The 23,276-nt window shown below is 41.7% G+C and overlaps 1 protein-coding gene across 1 annotated transcript; it reads left to right on the top strand.

Annotated features, from left to right (window-relative positions):
• Positions 1-22,008, top strand: NOAZFP (nucleolar atypical zinc finger). The gene is made up of 10 exons (XM_090036489.1): positions 1-158; positions 9,067-9,198; positions 9,655-9,674; positions 9,770-9,840; positions 12,778-12,857; positions 14,426-14,552; positions 15,346-15,450; positions 17,583-17,629; positions 20,087-20,204; positions 21,058-22,008. The coding sequence occupies exons 2-10, from the start codon at positions 9,079-9,081 to the stop codon at positions 21,333-21,335; spliced, it is 966 nt and encodes a 321-aa protein (XP_089892615.1). The 5' UTR covers positions 1-158; positions 9,067-9,078; the 3' UTR covers positions 21,336-22,008.
• The last annotated feature ends 1,268 nt before the right edge of the window (positions 22,009-23,276 follow it).

The raw sequence follows: 23,276 nt of genomic DNA, 5'->3' as shown, positions 1-23,276 counted from the left end.
AAGAAGCGAAGCAGCCGCAGCTGCCTCCCGGAACCTCAGAGGCTGCCTGGAGAGCGGCTGCGTGTGGAGCCGAGAGGGGCGAAGGAGGGACCAGTTCCGGCTTCCGCACACGCATTACCGGGGACGAAGCCGGGCGGCTGGCGGAGGCGCGGAGCCAGGTGAGGGAAGCGCAGGGGCTGGGAGCAGCCGAGCGAGGGACGTTGGGCTCCGCGGCGTTCGGCGCGGGAACGGGAGGCTCTTCTCGCTTCCCCCCCGGGCCATGGCGAGGGGTTGCAGCGTCTGCAAATGTAACCAGCACCCACCTTCACTTTCCTGGCTTCTTTAATGCTCAGTCCGCAGTTCCTGGCAACTTCCCAGCGGGGCCTCCTTACAATTTCCAAATCCCTCCCCCCTTTAATCCACCACAGGAACTCGATATGAGGAGTGGGTTTGTTTAAAAATAAAAATAGTAGTAGCTTAAGCAGTGGTTCAGGCCTTACCCCCAAACGGCGCCACTGCTTAGGGAAGCCAAATTTCAGGGATTTTGCTCTCACCTGCTCCAGATCCACTATACAGACAATCCCTCTTGAGATCTCACTAGTCTGGAAAAGGAGCCAGTGCAACAGGGGGTGATTTATTAAGCTCCAGGTAAATCATCAACATCTGCCCTGGTTTTCAAAAAAATCTGTCCTGGTTCTCAGTTGGTGTCACATTCCTGAGGCAGCTCTTTATTTGTTTTGCCCGCCCTGCTGCGTTGCGCTCAGTCTGTATAGGAAAGACACCGGATAGTTGACCGTGTGACAAGCTGCCATTTGAGGCTGCACCTAGGAGCAGGGAAAGGTTTCCAACGCTACTAGCAGTGGCGACCGTTTCTAACTTGCACCAATAGCCTCCATTGCTTGTTCCATTTAGCAGGCAAGCTCATTTAGGATGCTGCTGTTGCCTTCCAGAGGTCAGTGGCTTGGCTGAGCTGGGATGAAATACCTGGGGTAAAAATCTTCAGAAAATAATATGCTGAAGTACTGCTTGGTGGAATAAAGCCCTAAACACAGCTGATGGTGCGTGCTCAAACAGTTTTCATGGTTAGTCTAATAACACAGAAAGGATGGGAATGCTGGGAAGTTTTCTTTATTGGCAGCAGATGGGATTTCTATGTGCTGTGGGGAAACAAGCAGCTAATGACCATATAGCCATTGTACCACTCCAATAAAAGGGAAGCAGGCCCCTGAGAGACTTAGCTGCGGATATCTTGAACAGATTTAGTCCATGAAGAGTGAGCCATTTAGATAATGAAGCTCGTAAGGCACTACATACTATCATGCAGCACAATAAATAATAACAAGTGCAAAATCATTATACTGAATAATACAAATGCCAAGTAGCATGAGTTCAGTGGTTTCATAATTACAACAGTACAGTAATTGCATAAAAAGTTTGCAAAAAGTGATTCATGTAACTGTCTGGCATCAAATGTTTCTGAAAATATGGGCCTGGTGAACTCTCTGGGCAACTCCATTTTGGCTTAGTTCTGGAGTGCAGTTGTAACTGCTCATAAGTCTCTTGGGGGTGGAGGGCAGAGGGGGCATGCATGTGGATCAGGAGGACCCATTTCAGGCATTTAGACTTGGACTTAGCAACTGCAAGAACTTTGATCTTTCTCTGGAGGAAGACAATTTATTTTGTATGTTTGTGTGTGTGTGTGTGTAAGCACAGTCTTGTAGTATCTCAAATATATGGTTTCTTACAGCTGTTCACTATAGTCAAAATCATATCGTGGTTTAGAACAACTGTCATCACCGGCCAAAACGAAGGGAATAAAGTGATCAAAATAGGCCACTGGGAGTTCTGCTGTTATGATCCTCTTCATATGTGCCACAGGTTTCCCAGGATTTTGGGGCCAAATGGATAGAGCCAGACACATAACACAACTTATGCCTGTGTGATGAGATTTGGCAGCATCTAGGCACCAAATATTGTGTATGCATTTTGCATGAAACAGTTGCTGGATAAAACGCCTGAATGGTCTTAGGAGCAGTAACAGGAAGACAGGATTCCTCTTTGCCAGGGCCCTAAGCCGCTAGGCTACAGAGGCATGTCTACGTAGACTTGCTCTCTCTAGTCTAGTCCAATGGATCCTGAATTCTCACCTGCACAATGGAACAGCTTTGGTGGGAAGAAAGGGGACTTTCCCCATTAGGAGTGCACCAATAGAGGTTTTTTGAGCTGATACTGATAGCCGATTTTTAAGGAGCTGTATTGGCTGATACTGATTAGGTTTCCATATGCAGCTGGGCAGGTTGGAGACCAGGGTCAGGTGTGGAGGAAAGGGGGGGCAGATTGCGGCCCCTGCAGTGAGGGAGGGAGTGGGGCAGGGGCAGGCGCTGCTTGGGCAGGGTGCAGGACACAGCCATGAGCAGCTTGTCTGAGTAAGGCGGGGGCAGGGGGGAAGCACCTCCTGCCCTGCATGTACCCCGGGAGGTCACAGGGTGTGTGTGCCCCCAGATTTGCATGTGGGGTGGGGCAGGCTCTGTATTAGGCTCTTCCCGGGGTGGGGGGCTGGGCTGGGCTGGGCTCTGCTCAGTGTGGCCAGTTGTGATGCTGGGAGAGAGTTATGGGGGGCTGCATCCACCCCAAAATTTGCCATAGCCCCCTTCCCCCATTCCAGCACTGCTGCTGCGCAGCCTGGCCCAGCCTCCCCCAGGAGGAGCCCAGTGCAGCCCCTGGCCTGAGCCTGCCCCACACCGCATGCAGATCTGGGGGTGCACGGCCTCCATGCCTTCCCAGGGTGCATGTAGGGCAGGAGCTGCCCTCCCTGCACCCTCCACATGAGCTGCTTGTGGCTCCATCCTGTCCCACCCCAGCTGAGCAGTACCTGCTCCAGCCACACTCCTTCCCTCGCTATGGGGGTCTTGATCTGCTCCTTGAAGGCTTCTGCCAGCAGGACTACTATCACAGCAGTGGCCGAAGAGGTCTTTCTACATTTGGAGGCCTGGCCACTGTAACTTTGCTGCCGTGGCTACAGCAGCCCCAAGTAGACAAGCTGAGACATAAGATGGATATAGACAAGAAAAGTGATCACAGTGAGAGAGCAGGTCAGCATGACTGGCAGTGGGTTGGTGTTTATTATTTGTTGCACGGTGCTTGAAAGGGTTGTTTGATTTGGTTTGATTTATTAAACCCAACCTTTTTTTTTCCCCCCATTTACTTCAGCTTTCTTAAAAATCCCATTTTAAGCATTTGTCACTTCCTGCATATTCAAATGTTATTGAAATGTAAAGTTTTTCATTCAAAAGTATCATTGGAATGCCTCTGAATATGAAGTAAAAAATGAGAAATTTATGTACAAATACTAAACAGTCATTGTTATTGTTAAAATCAGCATTGAAGCAGGGAAAAAAATTAGTCTACAATCTGATATTGGGCTCCGCAGATCATAAATGTCATTCTGCAGAATAATGATAGTTGCCAGCAGGCGGCTCAGCAGTACAGTTCTGAGTACAAAATCTGACACTCTAATTCAATTTAAATGTGGTGGAAATGCTAACGGGTGAACAAATGGATTTATGTAGGCTATCAGAAAGCAGATTTTAATATTTATTCAAGATAATGTAGTGCTTCTGTTATTGGGGGAAGATAAAAATTATCATCTGGGGTAGAAAAGTCTAAGTTACTAAACTCTTTATCCCACTGTGCTGGGAAATGTATGGCAGAACACTTCTTTCCTAGAGTTGAACACACCAAACCTCCAACTGCTTATTAATTTGCTTAAATTTAAGCATATTAGCAGCACCACTGACTTTACTGGGGCTCAGCATAGGCAGACTGGTTCACTCTTGTATAGTGAATTTCTCTCTCAGTTTTGAAAAAAAAGAATCCCTCTACAATGACTTCTAATAGTCACAGGATTTAAATCAGTTTCTTAAAATTAATTCCAAATAGACCAAAAACAAGAAGAAAAAGAACCATGTAAAGAGTAAAGGTTGTTTACCTGTAGGGAGCAAAAAAAGAAAGTTATTTTGTTATAAAAAATAAGCCCACTGAGTTTAGGTGGAGGTAGGTGCCTAAATGGCTGCTCTGGGTTATTCCTGACCATTCAGAGTAGGACAAGTCTAGTTACTTATCTTGGGACTTTTCCAGGCCAGAATAGACTTAAGGTATCCAGACATCCTAACAGTTTAATAACTGTTGTTTGGAGTAGAAGAGGGTTAGAGGAAAGTAGGGGCAGAGGGGATCTCATGAGGTCATCTAGTCCAGGCCCCTGCTCAAGGCCAGATCATCCCTGCCTAAACCATCCCAGCCAAGTATCTATTCAACCTACTTCTGCTGATTCCCAGGAGTGGAGATTCCCTAGCTTCTCAAGGGAGCCCATCCCAATGCTTGTTTCACCCTTAAAATCAGAAAGTTCCCCCTCATCTTCAAACTTAATTCCCTCTACTGCAGCTTGAATCCATTGCACCGAGGCCTGTCCCCTATGACTCCAGTGGTTAAATCTCCATGCATGTTCAAACCTTTCTTAACTCAGTGAACAGAAAACAACATGAGGCTTTACCAGCGCTGAAAAGAGCAGAAGAATCCTTCGATTTGCAAAAGATACTCCTGTTAATACTGGTTAGAATGCTCTTAGGCTATTTAGCAACAAGAGCAGAGCACACTGTTGACTCATATCAGTTTATTGTCTATTGTAATCCATAGGGGTTTTTTGGCAGTACTGCACCTAACCAGTTGTTCTTTGTGCATGTAGGGCCATCCCTAGGGGGCGTGAATCAGGGCAACTGCCCTGGGCCCTGTGGAGCAGTAGTGGTGTGGAGCCGGGCAGAGCAGTGGCTCCACGTCAGCTGCTTGCTACTCTCCCTCCTCCCGACACGGCTGCCAGTGGTGATGGTAGCTTCTTTGGGTCTGGGATCTGAGCGGGGGCCCACAAGGGCTGATTTGCACCCTGCTCGGGTTGCCTCTGTGTACATGCAGTCATTCTATCCCAAGTGCAACATTTGTTCTTGTTGAATTTCATTTGATTATTTGCAGACCATTTTTCCATTCTGTCCAAGTCATTTGGGATTCTAGGCCTGTCCTTCAAGTCTCTGCAACTCCCCCAACCCCAAGTGACTGTGGTCACCTGGGAAGCCTGGCTTGATACCTCCTTCCAGCTAGACACTGAGCCACTGAGATCTACTCATGAGTATGATTGGTACAGCCAGTTATGTATCCACCTTGCAGTGTGCTAATCTAGTCTGTATTTCCTTAGTTCAGGGGGAGGCAACCTCTGGCACGTGTGTCAGGGTGTGGCACACAAAGGTATTTTGCTTGGCACCTTTGCCTTGGGGCAGATAGTGCAAGGGGGCCAGCCTTTGTTGTGGCAGTGCAGCCCTAGCCCCTTCCCTGCTGTCCGCCTTGAGACACGCATACACACCTACCACCAGCAGTGAGCTGCGCCAGGGCTCTGTGGATCCTGGTATGGCTGCTTGCAGGCTGCCTGCTGCAAGCAGCCCAGGCTCCATGATGGGTGGCAGGGGCCTGCCCAGAGCCTGGGCCAGCTGTGGGTAGGCCATCAGGAGGCTGCAAGTGGTTGTGCTGGGGTCCACAGAGCCCTGGCCCAGCTCGTTGATGGAGGGAGGTCCACACATGCCTCGGGGTGGTCAGCGGGGAAGGGACTGGAGCAGCACTGCCATAACAAAGATAGGGCCCCTTGTGGTTCCCCTGCAGACCACCCCCAGCATTACAAGTCAAGGTTGTGGGTCTTTTGAGACACTGTGCAAAAAGGTTGCCAACCCCTGCTTTAACTTGTTAATGAAAATGTGATAGGCAACAGCCTTGCTAAAGTCAAGGTATATCACATTTACTGCTGTTCTCCTGTCCACAGAGCCTGTCATCTTATCATAGATAGAAATCAGGTTGTTCAGGCATGATTTGCTCTCAGTGAATCCATGCTGACTGTTCCTGATCACCCTGTTCTCCTCTAGGTGCGTTACAACTGATTCCTTGAAAACCTGCTCCATGATCTTCCAGGTATAGAGGTCAGGCTGACTGGTCTATAGTTCCCTGGATCCTCCTTCTTCCCATTCTTAAAGATGGCCATGGGTTCTCAAAGAGATAGACAGTGGCTCTGAAATCACTCCAGCTAATTCCTTCAGCACCCTTAGATCCAGCTCTGCTGACTTGAAAGCAACTAGCTTCTTTAAGTAATCTCTAACTTGTTCTTCTACTATTTTAGACTGTCTTCTTCCCCATCTTTGCTGCAAACTGCACTCAACATCTGGTAGCTACCCTTATTTGTGAAGACTGAAGTAAAATATTATTCTATGTCTTCATTAACTATCTGGAAGATGGCATGGGGTGCACTCTCAGGAAGTTCACAGATGACACCAAGCTGGAGGGGAGGAGAGAGTAGTAGATACGTTGGATGGTAGGGCTAGGATTCAGAGTAACCTGGACAAATTGGAAGATTGGGCAAAAATCTCATGAGGTCCAACAAGGACAAATGCAAAGTCCTGCACTTAGGATGGAAGAATCCTATGCACTAGTACAGGTTTGAAATCAGATGGCTAAGTAGCAGCTCAGCAGAAAAGGATGAGGTTACAGTGGATAATAAGCTGGGTATGAGTCAACAGCGTGCCCTTGTTGCCAGGAAGGCTACCAGCATACTGGGCTGCATTAGTACGAGTGTTGCCAGCATATCAAGGGAACTGATAATTTCCCTCTATTCAGTGCTGGTGAGGCCACATCTGGAGCACTGTCTCCAGTGCTGGCCCCCCCCACTACAGAAAGGATGTCCAGCGGAGGGCAATGCAAATGGTGAGGGGGCTGAGGGACATGATTTATGAGGAGAGGTTGAGGGACCTGGGTTTATTTAGTCTGCAGAAGAGAAGACTGAGGAGGGATTTGATAGGAGCCTTTACCTACCTGTAGGGTGGTTCCAAAGAGGATGGAGCTAAACTTCTCACTGGTGGGAGATGACAGAACAAGGAGCAATGGTCTCAAGTTGCAGCAAGGGAAGTTTTAGGATGGATATTGGGGGAAAAAACCCTCCTTCACGAGAAAGGTGGTGAAGCACTGGAACAAGTTATCCACAGAGGTGGTAGAATCTCCATCCTTGGAGGCTTTTAAAGGCCCAGCTTGACAAATCCCTGTCTGAAATGATCTAGTTGAGGATGGTCCTGCTTTGAGCAGGGGGCTGGACTAGATGACCTCCCGAGTCCTTTCCAACCCTAATTTTCTGTGATTCAAAAAAAAAAAAAAGCATTAATTACTTCAGCCTTCTCTGTGTCATCTGTAACTAGATTGCTTTCTGCATTCAGTAAAGCACCTATGGTTTCTTTGGTCTTCCTCTTACTTTTAACATACATGTAGAATCCCTGTTATTGCCTTTTTTTGTGTCCCTTGCCAGTTGCTTATCAAATTGTGCCTTGTCTTTCCTAATTTTCATCCTGCATGCTGTTCCCTAGTACTATGATCACATTTCTACTTTTTTTATAGCATTCCTTTTTTGAGATTCAGTTCACTTGAGAGATTGATGCCTAGCCAGGCTGGCCATCTGTTTCACTTCTCATTCTTTTATTTCACTGGGATGGCTTGCTCCTGTGCCCTTTATAGGGCCTGGAAGAAAGAGGATCCTGGGAACTACAGACCAGTCAGCCAAACCTGTATACCTAGAAAGATTGTGAAGCAGGTCTTCAAGGAATCTATTGTGAAGCCCCTAGAATTGAACAAGATGATCAGGAAAAGTCAGCATGGATTCACCAGGAGCAAATCATGCCCAACCAATCTGATTTCATTGTAGGATAATGTGATAGGCTTTATGGATGAGGGAGAGCAGAAGATTTCATAGATTTCATAGACATTAGGGCTGGAAGGGACCTCGGGAGATCATCGAGTCCAGCCCCCTGCCCAAAGGGCAGTAAGTCAGCTGGGGTCATAGGATCCCAGCAAGATAAGCATCCAAGATGTGATATATCTTGACTTTAGCAAGGCTTTTGACACTGTCTCCTATGACATTATCATTAACAAGCTAAGGAAATACAGATTAGATAAAAATACTATAAGGTAACTGGTTGGATCCTTGTACTCAGCAAGTAGTCCTCAATGGCTCAATATCTACTTGGGACTCCTCAAGTGGAGATGTCCAGGGGTGTGTCCTGGGCCCAGTATTATTCAACATCTTCATTTAATGACTTGGATTGCAGGTGAGACTGAGTTGGGTGGAATTGTGGACAGTCCAGAGGGCAGGGCTAGGATCCACAATGACCTGGATAGATAGAGAAGTGGTCCATGATCAATGAGATGAGATTCAACAAGAAGTGCAAGGTCCTATACTTGGGATAGAATGATTGCATGTACAAATACAGACTGGGGAATGACTGGCTAGACTGAAGTACTGCAGAGAAGGACATGCGGGGTTATGATGACCAGAGTTGAATATAAGCAAGTGTGTTCATGCTGAAAAAAAGTCAACATCATTCTGGGTTGTATTAACAGGAGTGTCGCTTATAAATCAAGGGAAGTGATTGTTCCATTCCCTTCAGCACTGGTGACGCCTCACCTGGAGTACCGGGTTCAGTTTTGGGCCCCACAATTCAAGAAGGATGTGGACAGTTTGGAAAGAGTTTGACACAAAAATAATTAGGGGCCTCAAAGGCAAGACTTTTGAGGAAAAGCTGAAAGAACTAGGGTTAATTAGCCTGGAGGAAAAGCCTGAGGGGAGTATAGAGTATATACCTGGAGGCCGAGTATAGAGAGGATGGAGATGGGCTCTTCTCTCTGTGGATCTGTGGGATAGGACTAGGAACAATAAATTCAAGCTGCAGAAGGGGAATTTTAGGCTGAGATTAGGAGGAACTTTCTGACTACAACTGGTCAGGTATTGAAACAGGTTACCTAGAGAATGTCCATTGCTGGAAACTTTGAAAAACAGATTAGACAGACACTTAACTAGGATGGTTTAGTCAGGGATGATTCTGCCTTGAGCAGGGGCTGGACTAGATGACCTTATGAGGTCCCTTCCAGCCCTACTTTCTCTGATCCCATGAAATGTGTATGTACATATTGTGCACGTGTACATCTCTCCACCCATCTATCTAAATATTTGTTTCTTAGAGAACGTGAAAAATGCCTAAAAAGAAGACTGGTGCACGCAAGAAAGCTGAGAATCGTCGAGAGCGTGAAAAGCAGATAAGAGCTTCCAAAGGCAACATCGATTTAGCTAAACATCCTTGTAATGCCTCAATGGTAAAGTAATTAGAATAGTCTCTGATATCAGGTTTTACATTTTTGTAAACCATCGATAAAATTTATGTTGACTAAATTAAATTAGAAAGTCAGTGCTTTTATACCAGGTATGCTCAGCCTGTAGCCAGTGGGCTAGATCCAGCCCCTTGAACCATATCATCCATCCCCTGGGGCTGCTGGATTGGGGTGGTACATAGTATGAGGCTGGATTAGGTCAGCGTAGGATTTGGCCTATGGACTGACCCGGTGCCAGTCATCTAGCCATGGGGCCAGAAGTTTGGGCACCATTGCTTTATGTTATTGTTTGTTTAATAATTGTATTTATATAAGAATGTCAATTGAAGAGTGTGTTACCAAATCGGGATCAATTAATTCAGACTCAGTTAAAAAAGCTGTACATTATGTATGTTTTGTGTGTGGGGAAAAAAATAACAATCTATTCTTTTAATTTTGCAGGAGTGTGATAAATGTCAAAGGTAAGTAAACTTGCTTTTTGTTTTATAACCAGCATTTTGGCCTTAGTTACACTTCGAAATAGTAATACTATTTCATTTTTTCCCCATGTGACAAGACGACAGAAGAACAGAGCCTTTTGCTACTTCTGTAGCTCTGTCCAGAAGTTGCCTATTTGTGCACAATGTGGTGAGTTTAAATGGCAAAAGGAAATACACTGCTTATCCTGATTTTTTTTTTTTGTGTTGTTAATTCCCTTTTATTTTATCTATGGTTCTTGTAAAGCAATTTTATTAAGAGCCAATCTATTGTACTGGCTGAGATGCACCCTTTGGGGCTTGATATTGCTAACTTTTGTGCATATCGCTTGACCCTGTTGGCCTCAGCTGGTTTTTCGGTATTGGATCTTTGGTTTGTCTTTGATAGTTACCCCATAGAAAATGCTTTTTTTTGGTGTTTGTTATGACAAAATAAATGGCACTGGGATTTGGCTCTGAGCCCAAAGTTACTAAAGCAACCAACTGCCAAAAAGCTGCTCTTTAAACTGGGAAGAATTGCATCTTTTTATGACAACTTTATGGTTGCTGATCATTTCTTATTATACATTAAATCAGTAGTATATTATTTACCATGTGTGTTGATACTGTCCGACTTGCTCTGAACAACCTATAGGTACACAGAAGGTCTGATCCAAATTTGTTCAAAGTCCCTGGAAAGACTTCCATTGCCATCATTGGGCCTTGGATCATACACAAAATCTTGTTTAAATTGCTGCTTGCTTAAAATATGAGCTGATGGTTATACTTGCAAATTAATGTTGCTTCCTGTTTTAACAAGGTTTCACATATTTTTCTGTCTGTCATAAAGTGGCTTGAATATTTCTGGTTTGATATTCAATGACTTCTTTAGAGCTGCAGATGCTGAACACTTCTGAAAATTAGGCCATTAGTATATAATGACATTCCGTCATATATCAGAATTTGCAAACCTCCGTTGTGTCATATGCTAAAGCAGAGAAAATGCATTTTTTATTTTTCTGGTATATTATGTGTTGTAAATTGACTGCAGCTGGTTGAATTTATCTTGATCTGTAAAATGTTTATGGAGAAAAAGTATTTCTAATAATAGTCTACAAAAAGCCATCAGCTTCCAGGATTTTCCAGCATAAAGACTTATCAGAATGGTCTGGTACTCAATTGTCACCACTTGGGAGAAGGTAGCCACCCCTAAGATTAGGTTGCTTATAAAACAGTCTATGGATCTTTTTTAATATTAGCACCTCCTTCCTTTGCAGCAGGCGTCTGAAATTTGGCAGAACCAAAGCACTAGGATTAAAACCATACCTTTCATTTGTCCCGTGACATTCCTTTCAGGTTTGGCTGACACACACATCGTTGCAAATGACCATTACTTCTCCATCACTTGTGTTGCACTGGGAAATGTTGGTAGCCTGCCAAAACAGTAGCCAAGTGCAGACACTGAAGCTGGGCTGAGACTGTGACCACATGGCCCCTAACACAATGAATTGTGGTGGCAATCACAGCAGCAGTTGCAGCATTGGTGGAGGAACTGGTCTATCCTGTGAAAACTGCTCCAGTTCCTTAGCAGCATCACCTAGGGCAGAAACTTCTCTGGACTTCTAGAAGGAGAGAGAGGACTAGGCTGGAGAGAGATCAGCCACCTTTCTGTACCAAGCACCTAGCAACCAGTGGTACTTCCTACTGGCAGCTAATCTCTGGAAGTCAAGTACTGTAGGACTCTGATGGTGATGCATAATGGGGATAGAATTTGACTGATTTGATTTTTGATTTCTGCACCATGCTACCAAAAGGGGGCTCAGGATGGTTCATAGGAGAGAACAAAATAAAAGCTGACAGAATGTTAGAACCACCTATAGAGCCACTCCCTAAAATAAATAAATAAATAAATAAAATCCCAATTTAACCTTGTCTCCTAAGCGCCTGCTCAAATGGGAAGGTCTCATAGCATATTTGGAAAATGTCCAGCCTTGGATTCTGACAGGCCTCAAAGTAATAGTGTCCTAGAGCTGAAGGGCAACTGCTGAGAATAACCTACCACTGTTTTGCCAAGTGAATTTAGCACATTCATGGTACTTGGAGGAGGTTGCTCTTGGCTGACGTTAGGGTCATGATAGAATTTGGCCATATACACACTTTTAAAGGCCAATAGACCAAGCAGAGCTATACTGGCAGTCTTGTTATACGGACACAAAGCATACACTAGCAGTACAATTTTCTGGGCAGCAGAGCTTAAACTAGTTTCTCCAACAGAAAAGTCTGTGCTAACAGAAGGACATTTGTGCAAACATACTAGGTCTGTTGTCATACTATAACTGCAAACATACTAGGTCTGCTTGCAGAATAGTTATATGCCTCTGGGCTGGAGGTGAAAAACATCACACCTTTGACTCACCTAGTAGCAACTGGAAGTTTGATCCAAGCCTTTAGTTCTATTCTTTTTCAGTGGAATGCTATGATATTACATACCAAAAAACATGTGTGTTATTTAGGTTGCAGAGTCGTTAAATGCCAGATTACTGGTTGCCTGTGAAACACTAATTACCCTCTTGTAGATATGCATTATAGCACTGTCTTGTATACATGGTCATGTATTATTTTTTTCTGCAGGACCCCTATCTTATTTGTTACTCAGGATGGTCACATAATGAAGGGGCAGAATTAATGTTTCATGGTCAACGCTAAATGTAGCACTTTCTCACTTGATTTGCTATGCTCTGCAGTCTAGCTGTTTAAGTATGATAATAAATATGAATAAAGTTGGTTTTTGGATGTCATTTTATGATCTGTGAGATGTTAACCATATGCTCAGCTTGCTACAAAACATGGTGTAAGATAAAATTCCCTGCCCTTGGTTAGTCGCAAGTGTGTGGTGAAAAATATATGGTCTTAAATGCTTAATAAGAAAAAAAACTTTCCCTAGAGAAGCGAAGGGATGTGTTGTATAGTGTTTGGTGTTTATAGGTTTTTGGCATGTTCTTTACCCTACGTGTATTTAAGAAATTGTTTGCTTGAATTCCCTATTTTTGGCTGTTACTACATTGTCATTCTCTTTTTTTCTAAATAATTTTGTTTGTCTTTTTAATAGGCAAAACAAAGTGCATGATGAAGTCTTCAGATTGTGTCATAAAACATGCTGGTGTATATAGTACTGGCCTTGCAATGGTGGTATGTATACCAAGCCATTCCATCTTTTGGAATAAGTGAAATATGCAGATTGCTACAGAAAAATATCTGACTTTTTCTAAAGGGTAATATAAGATCACAACACAAGGTGTTCTTCTCAACACATGGTAGTACATTGCTTTTTCATAAGACTGCATACTTAACAAATGATATTTTAGGCTCAGATCCTGCAAAGTGTTATACTTGAGTATCTTTACATATGTGAGTATACCTGTTGAACTCAATGGGATTATTCACATGTGTAAAGCTAAAACTTATCATTTGGGTCAACCAGGGTAGGGCCTTAATAATTAAACATAAGTTCCACAATTCATTAAAGCATTACAAATTTAGAGTAACCCCCCTGAAGTCAACAGAAGTACAGTGCAATAACCGAGCAGTATTTTTACCTTAACGAATATTTACAGTGACTACAGTAATTTGTTTTTCTTATTCTACTCCTTACATGTCGATGATACAAAAGTTGCTTACAGACATAACCCCCCCCCCTAAAAACTGGTGCTTTACTTTAAATTCTACACAGCCCCATGCTGAACCCAGCACATGTCCAGAAAAGGCATCGTGTTAATTGGACCTGGCTCACCCAACATCAGCATAGATTGGGTGCTTTCATTGGGGCTTTTTAGCTCCTAGCTGATTCAACCAGCTATTAGATACAAGTGCCAAAAAAGCCCCACTGAATCACCTGATCCATACACATGCTGCAGAGCCAGATCAAACTAACATCCTGTTTTATCCAGTAAAGTGTGTTTTTTTCCCTGCCCCACCCCCACCTGTCAGCATGCAGACACTTCAAAATAAAACCATTTGTTTAAATGTGAATGTTGCCAGAGGAATTGAAAAGGTGAAACAGTTGGGAAAAGCTGTGATTATAGAAAATTAAATTAAATGTGTCTCCCTTATTTAATGGACTTTTTGCAATAGTACCACTCTGCTTTAAATACAATAGTTCATTCCATTGATTTTGTAAACTCCACAAGTTTGACTGTATATTCCATTACACTATTTTAATATGGATGTCACTCTGTGGAAGCCATATGTACACAGTTTATTGAATATTTTTATGGGAATTAGGGACATTTTAGTCTGTTAAATGCTACATTTAAAATGTACTGTGATGTGCTATTCTGCATATACTGCTATAATTTTAATTTAAATGAATTTAATTTGGTCTTTCTCCTAAGTTACATCTGTCTTTTGCATTACTTGACATAACTGCACCAATAAGTTATCTGGGAGAATACTGGTTTTCATTCATGAGTCAAGATATAAAAAGAAAACAGCAGCAAACCTAAGTCTTGTAGACATAAATGTTAAGAACATAATAGCTGAATGTTGAAATGACTTAATTGGCAAACTCATGCTTTTCTAGCTATTGGGGAGAAAAAGCAACACACAACAACCTCCCCTCCCCTTTGGCTTTCCCCCAGATTATACCCACCATACCTTGCAATGAACCTGCTAATATTCAGAATGGGATATAGGCACAGAAACCAAAATTAGTTTTGGTTATGAGGGAAGGTGAAAGATGTTGTCTTTCTATACTGCAGGGTGCTATCTGTGACTTCTGTGAAGCTTGGGTGTGCCATGGCAGGAAGTGTCTCAGTACACATGCTTGTATCTGCCCTCTTGCGGATGCAGAATGCATTGAATGTGAAAGAGGTGTCTGGGATCATGGTAAGTTGCTTAAGTCTGAAAATAAGAAAACCATAACTTATTGGTTCTGTTGTTTAGATTACACATGGCAGTTTACTTTCTCAGACCACTTCACAAATACAAACTCATCTTTCCCACACACCTGGGAAACAACTTATTTGTAAAAAGGGAAGGATGCTGAGCTAACTGCGGGAAGTTGAATTGCTTGCCCAAGAGCATATAAGTAGTGAGGGTCTAATTACAGCAGAGGAGAGTTTATATAGTCTACTTAGACATTTATACTGAATTCAACACTGAATGCCTTGTCCAGAATTACATCACTCCAACAAGTAGCAAAAATGTGGCTGTCTTGGTGGTTCACTTCTTTCCTTCCATAGTATTTTGTTTCTCTTGGCTTCTAGCCATCTGATCAAACCACAGCAACTTTCAGGTGTGGAGGTACTGTAGAGGGTCTATTCCTACCTAAAACATTTTGGGGGAGAAGTAGCGGCCCCAAAGTGGAGAGAGGCTGCTCAAAAATGGTCAAATCCAACAATTTTTCAGCTGTAAATCAACCCCAAACACTTGAAGAATAGAACTACTGGCCATGTTCATTGCTTCACGTCTATGTTGTCTTGTATTGTTATGATATTTAGTATTTTCAGTGTGAAGCTAGGGGACAGTGTTTAATGTAGGATTTCCCACTTAAGCATTTAGTGACAGAAGGAAAAAGTTATCTTTATTCAAAACTATGTAAAGCTGCCTATATTTTATGTGGAAGAGTTTTTTAACTCATGCCATTGTTGTTGCTATTTTGTCTGAATAAATCTTGCAGGAGGCAGAATATTTGGTTGTTCTTTTTGCCATAATTTCCTCTGTGAAGATGATCAGTTTGAGCATCAAGCCAGCTGCCAAGTTTTGGAGGCAGAGACATTTAAATGTAAGTTATTTGTTTAAAGCCCCTTCCACCAACATTAAGCAGATTCACTTGTTCCTCGTATGTAATAACACCTGATTACGTGGTAGAAAGTGGCATTTTACCTGCCCACTTTGGAACTTTGATATCCCATACAGTATAAGCCTCATGGTATAAATAGTTCAATGTTGGTCCAGGACTGGAACCCAGTTTTACAGTGGAAGGTGAAGAAGATCCAGTAGGCATCTATCAAGTAGACTATCCATTGGGGAAACCTTTTTCTCCTACTTCCTCTTCATTAGAACATGATGTGTGCTGTTAAATACGTGTTTATATTTAGTCCAAAACATCAGTGTGTTTGGTTTCACTTTTTCTTTAATCCTTGCAATTATAACTCTGGACAGTTTTGTTAGCCCTTTAAATATCAAGTCCTGTTTTGAATGTTACTTAGCTTTTTACATTAATTGTCTATCCTGATTCAACATATTCCCCCTTTTTTAAATTTATCTTTTTTTTTTTTTTAAGCTTTACTTTTAATTTCTTATCCCATTTTTACTTTTCCAAATGTTGGTCAAGCCCGATTAGTTCCTCTTAACGTATTCTGCCAGGATGCCTTCCTGTAAAGTAATACTGGAGTGGCTCAACAAGGATATGTTTTTCTCTTTTAGTCTTTTAAATTTACAGATATGATGTCATCCCATATACGATGACATTGCTTTTCAGTGCTTATACCGTATTTCACACTCTACAACGAAGTGGAGTCCTAGTAGAGAGATGGGTTCTGTTTGTGCATGACAGTGCAATTATGGTACAATTTTACCTTTCATCTTAAATCTAAATGTAGTCCAAAAAGTGTGGCAAAATTCCACGCAAGCCATGAAAAAATTGTGTTCCATAAAGTTGATATGAATAAAATAAAACTTTCCAAGGCATAAATTATTCCACAGGAACACTGTATAGTCATTTATGGTATTATCAATTACATTGTTAGTTTGACGTTAATATATAATTGCAGACTGACACAGCTAACTACTTCTCTCTGCCATTTACAGTGTTATCTATTTAAATGTGTGACACATTCGTAACTCTCCAGTTATCTTTCTGAGAAGGCAGCAGCCATCATGTTCATGCCCAAGGAGGGCACAATGATAGCTTGATCATAAATATACATGATAAAATGTTTATAGTGATTCCTGAGGGGTACCTTTACTACACTGCAGCATCCATAAAATCCTATTTTATGGCATTTACAGTACTGCCTCCAGTGGAACATTTAAGCAACCTGGATTTTAAAAGGATACTTTTAACTCAGTTTTGTTCTTTGCTGTTTGTATATTTGCTATTTGTCTCCAACATAATTATGCTGGATTATGTACGTGGGTGTATATGATGAGGTATGGTTTGATTAAGGACATCAGAGAGAGTCCTCTATGAAGCTATCCATTTTGAGCTTAAAGTTGCAAGCTGCTAAAACCCTCAAGTCCCCTTCAAATAGGAAAATAAAAGTATTCTGGACTAGGCCCTGGCTTGCTGTTTAAAATTATTACATAGCTTTTGTAGTGTTTGAAGGGATGTTGTTGCTATAATGGTCCAGGAAATATGAGAGGCAAGAATTCTTGCAGGTGATACCTTTTATTGGACTAACTACATGGTTGGGGTAGACACAGGCAAGCGTTTGAGGCCTGAAGAGCGGTACTGTGGTACCCAAAAGTTTACATAGCTTTGACATTTCTGCTTTTGATATCACAAGGAAAAAAAATAGCATAACTTTATGAACAAGCTGTGAAGGTTTTTTTTAATCCCCAACCTATTTGTAAAAGTGTGGGAAAATAAGTGGTTGAATTTTTTGTTAACTGGTTTTGGGAGGGAAGGTATAGTTTGTATTCTTTCTGTATTAAATTACTCTGCCCAAATGAGATTTATACTCGTCGTATAGAACTCTCAAAAATGGATAAAATGGAGTGAAATGCAATCTATTGCTATAGTGTGGTGACTGAGCACTACTGCAAACCTTATACTAAACTTGTATTAGGGACTTCAAAAAATAAATACCGTAGTATATTTATACTTTTACGAGGGATGAAATCATCAGTGGCAGGAAACAGCTCTGAAGTGAGAATTTTTCAAATGTTGATTTCTTCCCGTTTCTCCAACAGGTGTTTCCTGTAACAGGCTTGGGCAGCATTCATGCCTCCGTTGTAAGGTAAAAACAAAGACACTTAAAGTAGCTATATCTTTGATTCTTTCTTCCTACGTGCACAGGCTGATGCTAAGTTTTAGCTTGTCTTCCTCTACAACATACAGCAAATTCATAAGCTCGATACAGGCATACCTCTGAGATATTGCGGGTTCGGTTCCAGACCACCACAATAAAGCGGATATCGCAATAAAGCGAGTCACACAAATTTTTTGGTTTCCTAGTGCATATAAAAGTTATGTTTACACTATACTGTAGTCTGTTAAGTGTGCAATAGCATTATGTCTAAAAAACAATGTACATACCTTAATTAAAAAAAATACTTTATTGCTAAAAAATGCTAACCATCATCTGAGCCAAATGGCGCCGATGGAAAAATGGCGCCGATAGACTTGCTCGACGCAGGGTTGCCACAAACCTTCAGTTTGTAAAAGCGCAATATCTGCGAAGCGCAATAAAGCGAAGCGCAATAAAACAAGGTATGCCTGTACTACTGCAGCTAACCCCAAAACAAGAATTTAGTTTCATGAAGAATTTAAAGGTTCTGGCATTTGTTTTTGTTTTGATGTGGAACAAAGACAAAACCTTTCAAAACTGTTCATAAAACTAATCTTGGGGAGGGTAAGACGGAGATAGAGGCCAACTCAAAATACAGGTGATCAGGATGCTCATTAGAGGTGTATTGATATACTGGTGCATACCAATAAAAGGAAAATTGATATGATCAGCAGTTGTCTTTTTTTGGCTGGTGTAGCTGATTATGTCACTGATAAATGCTGCGTGCATGCATGCAGCTCAAGTACTTGTCCATGCACCATGACGTCTGTAACCTCTCCAGGTTCTCAGGTCCCATACGGTTTCCTATCAGTCATTCCACCTGCTAAGCCTCTAACAACTATGGAAAAGTCTCTCCTCACCCAGACCTTAGGCCACATCACTCCCTTCCTTTTGCTTTTAAAACACTCTTAGCCAGCACGTTAATTTTAAATTTCTTCTTCATAGCACTGTACAATGAACTTGGCATCTCTCATCTTTTTGTCCCTTGTTTCTCCCCCTGACAAACAGTCTGTTGTCTGGTGCATCTTGCCAGTCTCTTCCCCCATTTATTTCTTCTCATCTTTCTACCTTTGCCAGCAGTGGTGCTGTGTACTGAATACATGCCTTACTCACTATTCCAGTGTGCCTGGCTTCCACTTTCTCCTCTATCAGATCATCCCCATACATCGCATCACGTGAACTCTCCTTTAATTTGACCTCTTTGTCTGGGCCTCTCAAACTGAACAGTCAGACTTCAGAGTAGGGACTACCTTGGAAAATGCTGAGCACATTATTGGTGTTTAATTGATAATAATTCACTTTGGTACCTTCCTTTCATTGATATTCCCAGCAGTTTGGCTGTGTGTGGCAGGAAGGACATGTGGCCATTGAGCAGGATGAGGGGCATATGTCCCTACAGGACAGGCAGATAGTTTTATTTTTCAACTAAGCCATGGATTGTCGCACCAATGTTCAGGATGCCTTAGGGCATTGCTCCCCCAGATTGGGGCCAGCTCTTGCTTGTGGTCAGCTTGCTAGGTGGTAGATATCTAGACAGTCCAAGACTTCAGGACTATCCTTTATCCATCTTCTTTTCTCCAGACAGCAATGGGACTTTGGCTAAAAACAGATATTGTGTTTGTATTACCATAAAAAACGTTAAGGTGGCACAAAGCAAAAGTATATAGACATCCACACCTGTTGTCACACCACAAATGTCCAAATCCATGGCTGTGACAAAAGGTAGTAAGTTGTGCTGCTTTATCGTGGCAGTTATCTGTTTGCTTTATGTGGGAGAGCACAGGCAACAGAATGGCCTGCAATCTCCAGCCATCCTGGGCAGGTGCTTCTGGGGCTGGAGGGTCCCAGTCCTGCATGCTCTGAGGTTCCAGGAGTGCCTGTCCAGCTTTCTGCACTTGGAGATGCAGTCTCTGGGGCATATGTCTGGAAATGGAGAAAGCTGAGGTTCCATGCTTACAGAGACATACTCCAGAGATCTCCAGGGTGCATCTCCTTAAGTGTAGAACCCCAGCTTTCCATGCTTAGAGATGCGTCCCAGAGATTCAGAGGGGCATGTTTCTGGAAGTGAGGAAACATTGCTCGTTATCGCACATGATCAACATGTGGGACAGTGGGTGTAGTGGGTTTTGCCCAGCCAAGTAGATCTGTGCTGGGACTCATCCTGTCACAGCTGATCTTTTGGCAATGTCTATGTATAGATTTAATCCACTGTAGAAGCAGATCTGTGTGGATTGTGTATTAATTCTGGTCTTTCTACAGAAAGATCTAATTGAAATTTTAGTCTCAACCAGACTACCCTGTTTCTGTTAAAATGCCTTTTCTTTTTTCTGCTTTTTGCTGGAGAGTATTCTGTGGTTATGATTAAAGCATTTATTCTTTTTATTATTCTATTTTTTCACCCTACAGGCTTGTTTCTGTGATGATCACACACGAAGCAAGGTTTTTAAGCAAGAAAAGGGAAAAGAGCCTCCGTGCCCTAAATGTGGACATGAAACTCAGCAGACAAAGGATCTGAGCATGTCAAGTAAGGGCTGTACTTGAAAGGCTAATGGAACAAATGCTATTTTTATGGTTTAGCAAGTCAATTTGCTAGGAGACTTATTTTATGTGCTTAGAAATTTAATGTGATCACCTGGTTAAAATGGTAGCATATATTACTGTCAGTAGCTGACTCTGTATAGTTGGAGATACTGAATAGGTTTTCAGACTAATTGCTTTAACATGTGTTAGGAAGCTTTGGGCATTTCTTTTGAGAGGGTTTGGTTTCAGTTATTTGCTGCTGAGGTTGAACTATGGGATCCCTTTTGTTAGAGTTGCTGCTAAAAACCCATTAATATTGAAAACAGTAAGAATTGTGTGTATTACTTTCAAGTTTTGGCTTCAGAAACAATTTCAAAGAACTGTTGTTCATTTCAGTGCTCCCTGCTTATTTCACCATTAAGGAGGCTACTAAAGTCAAAAAGTCTATTTGATGATGCTCATAGAAGTCTGCTTATTCAGCATAGATTACTCATGAAAACATTATCTGAGGTGCTGCATATATACAGTACACATCATGATTTACCATACTACAGCCAAAGTCCTGGATTGGTGAAAATTTATGATTTAATTGGAAATCAGTTACATTATTACAGGTGTGAAGGCTCATTTCTTAAGTAAGAGATGAAGTGGGGGGAGAGGTAATGTCATAGGACAGAGCTTTAGGATTAAATCTTAAAATAAAAAACATTTTTTTTCAGGAACCCATTTTCCTGGAAATTACTGTTTAAACTTGAATCTGTGGGGATGGTGAAAATGGAGAAATGTCAACTATTCCATTGATAAGTTAGGATCTAATGACTGCTGAGAAATAAGAACTTCACCATTTCTCTCTGCAGCACGCTCTCTGAAATTTGGCCGGCAGACTGGAGGTGATGAGGCAGATGGAGCTTCTGGATATGACAACTACTGGAAGAACCTATCATCTGCAAAGACTGGGGATACAGGTGATCGTGACAATGAATGTGATGAGTATGAAGCAGAAGATGATGATGAGGAAGACAATGATGATGGAGGGAAGGATTCTGAATCGGAGACCACAGATTTATTCAGTAACTTGAATTTAGGAAGGACATATGCTAGTGGCTATGCCCACTATGAGGAACCTGATGACTGAGATTACTTGTTGGGAAGTACATAGCATGGAAGGAATAAATATAATGCTTGCTTTATGAATTGTGTGTGCGCACACACTAGAATAGCTCTGCCAGGCATTTCGGTGTTAAAGCTTATTAGAGAGAGAGTATGGAATTTCTGTAAAAATTCAAGATAAAGTGACAGCTTGGAGAAGAGAACAGGTGAACAACACTGTAGTGGTTTTTGATCCCATGTGACAGACTGTAACAGCTTAATGCTTTCTCTCCTACCAAGTTGGGCCTGTGAGAATGTAAAGAAATTTTCCATTTATTCTCCAGAAATTAAGTTATTTTTCTTCAGCAATTTTGATTTATATTCTGTTATCTGGTTTCATAAATTTATAGTAATGGTGGAAGTGGGTGATTGTATTCTTTTTGACCTAAATAATAAAAGTCAGCTTCATTCCATAGCAGATTTTCATAAATATTGATCTATACTGAACACTTGGAAAGCCCTTGCTGCAGGCCATCGCACTCAAAATATAAATTGAAATTCAAGTATAATTACTATTTAATTTAAGCAGGATAGATCAATATCTTTCCCCTCAATGTGCTTCCTGAACATTATCATTTCCTGCCTTTTTGGGAAGTTATGCACAACCACCAAGATGGATAAAATCAAAAATATTATCACAATAAAAATGTTAACGTGGGCACACTGTGCATTAAATCTATCAGTCTTGCTTTTGATATAGATCGTCATTATTTGCAGTGGAGTTAAGAAGCAACTGATCTCTTCCATTCCTTCCCCTTACATAGCAGCAGGAAAAATAAAATCAAAGATTCAGTAAGAAGCAAAAATCCTAGGTGTGATTAATTAAGACGACAAAATACTTGAATGAGTGGTGGTGGAATATCATGCTGTTCAGATGCGCTAGGTACATGACAGTGTTGCAACCTCCTAAGAAGTGATAATACACACAGTAGGATGGACACTGGTGATTTTTTTAAATCAAAATATTAGGAATAGTTTGCTGCTTTCACATATGCACATGTACACACACACACTTCCAAGAAATGGTTTCAGAGAAATTTAAGAGAATTTAATTTAGATAAAAGAATTGGAAATGATATTGTATACCTACAAATATAAGTTGGTTTTTTTTCCTTCAGGCTTCTTCACGCAGGCATGCGCACACACTTTGTCTTGCCTGCTGTATTCCTGCTCAATTGTTCTTCATAGTTTTTCATAAATTGTCCTCCCTTCCTCTTCCCTTCCCATTCAAGTTGCCCATTTTGCTCCACCTTGCATTATTGCCAGGTGCTTTGATCTGCTCAGCTGTACCATGGCACTTTAAAGAGTTAAGGGTTTTGAAAAGGGAAGCAGTAGCCATTTTCTGTCTGATGCATTTGTAGTTTAGTTGAATGATTCCTGCTTAAAAGATCAAAGAATTGTGGGGTGGAAGTGGGGATCAGAAGTTAATCAGTTATTTGCTTTATCACCTACAGTTTTAAAAGTGTTGACTGGTAAGGTATTACTGGATACCTTACTAAGACTGGAATTTAGGATTCTCTGTCCCTTACTTTCTCATAAACAAGATGGGGATTGTAAGTGTATCTATCTATCTATGTATCTCACGAGGGTGCTGTAAGTATATGAAAGACTGAGAAGCTTTCAGCAATAGAAGCCATTTGGCCAGGACATCACCATAGCTGTTGACTCAGCAGAATATGAAGTTATACAATAACAATTGGAAGTTAAGGACTAACCCTTCATAACATTTACTGCACAATCTCTTTGTCATAAGGCATCCCTTATATATATTTCTTGTTGCAGACAACCTGGATATTGTAGTGCTGGTGTTCTGAAAATACATACTGTACTATAGATCAGAAAAAGATGGTGCAAATCCCATTAAGTACAGCATTTAATCATACTAGAATTGCCTAACTTGGATTTCTTGGCAAAATAGAACCAAGAA

The sequence above is a fragment of the Crocodylus siamensis genome, chromosome 2 (genome assembly GCF_052110815.1).
Source record: "Crocodylus siamensis isolate JL-2025a chromosome 2, ASM5211081v1, whole genome shotgun sequence".
NCBI lineage: Eukaryota > Metazoa > Chordata > Crocodylia > Crocodylidae > Crocodylus > Crocodylus siamensis.
Note: the sequence above shows the minus strand (reverse complement) of the source record. Positions and strands in the feature narration are given on the sequence as shown.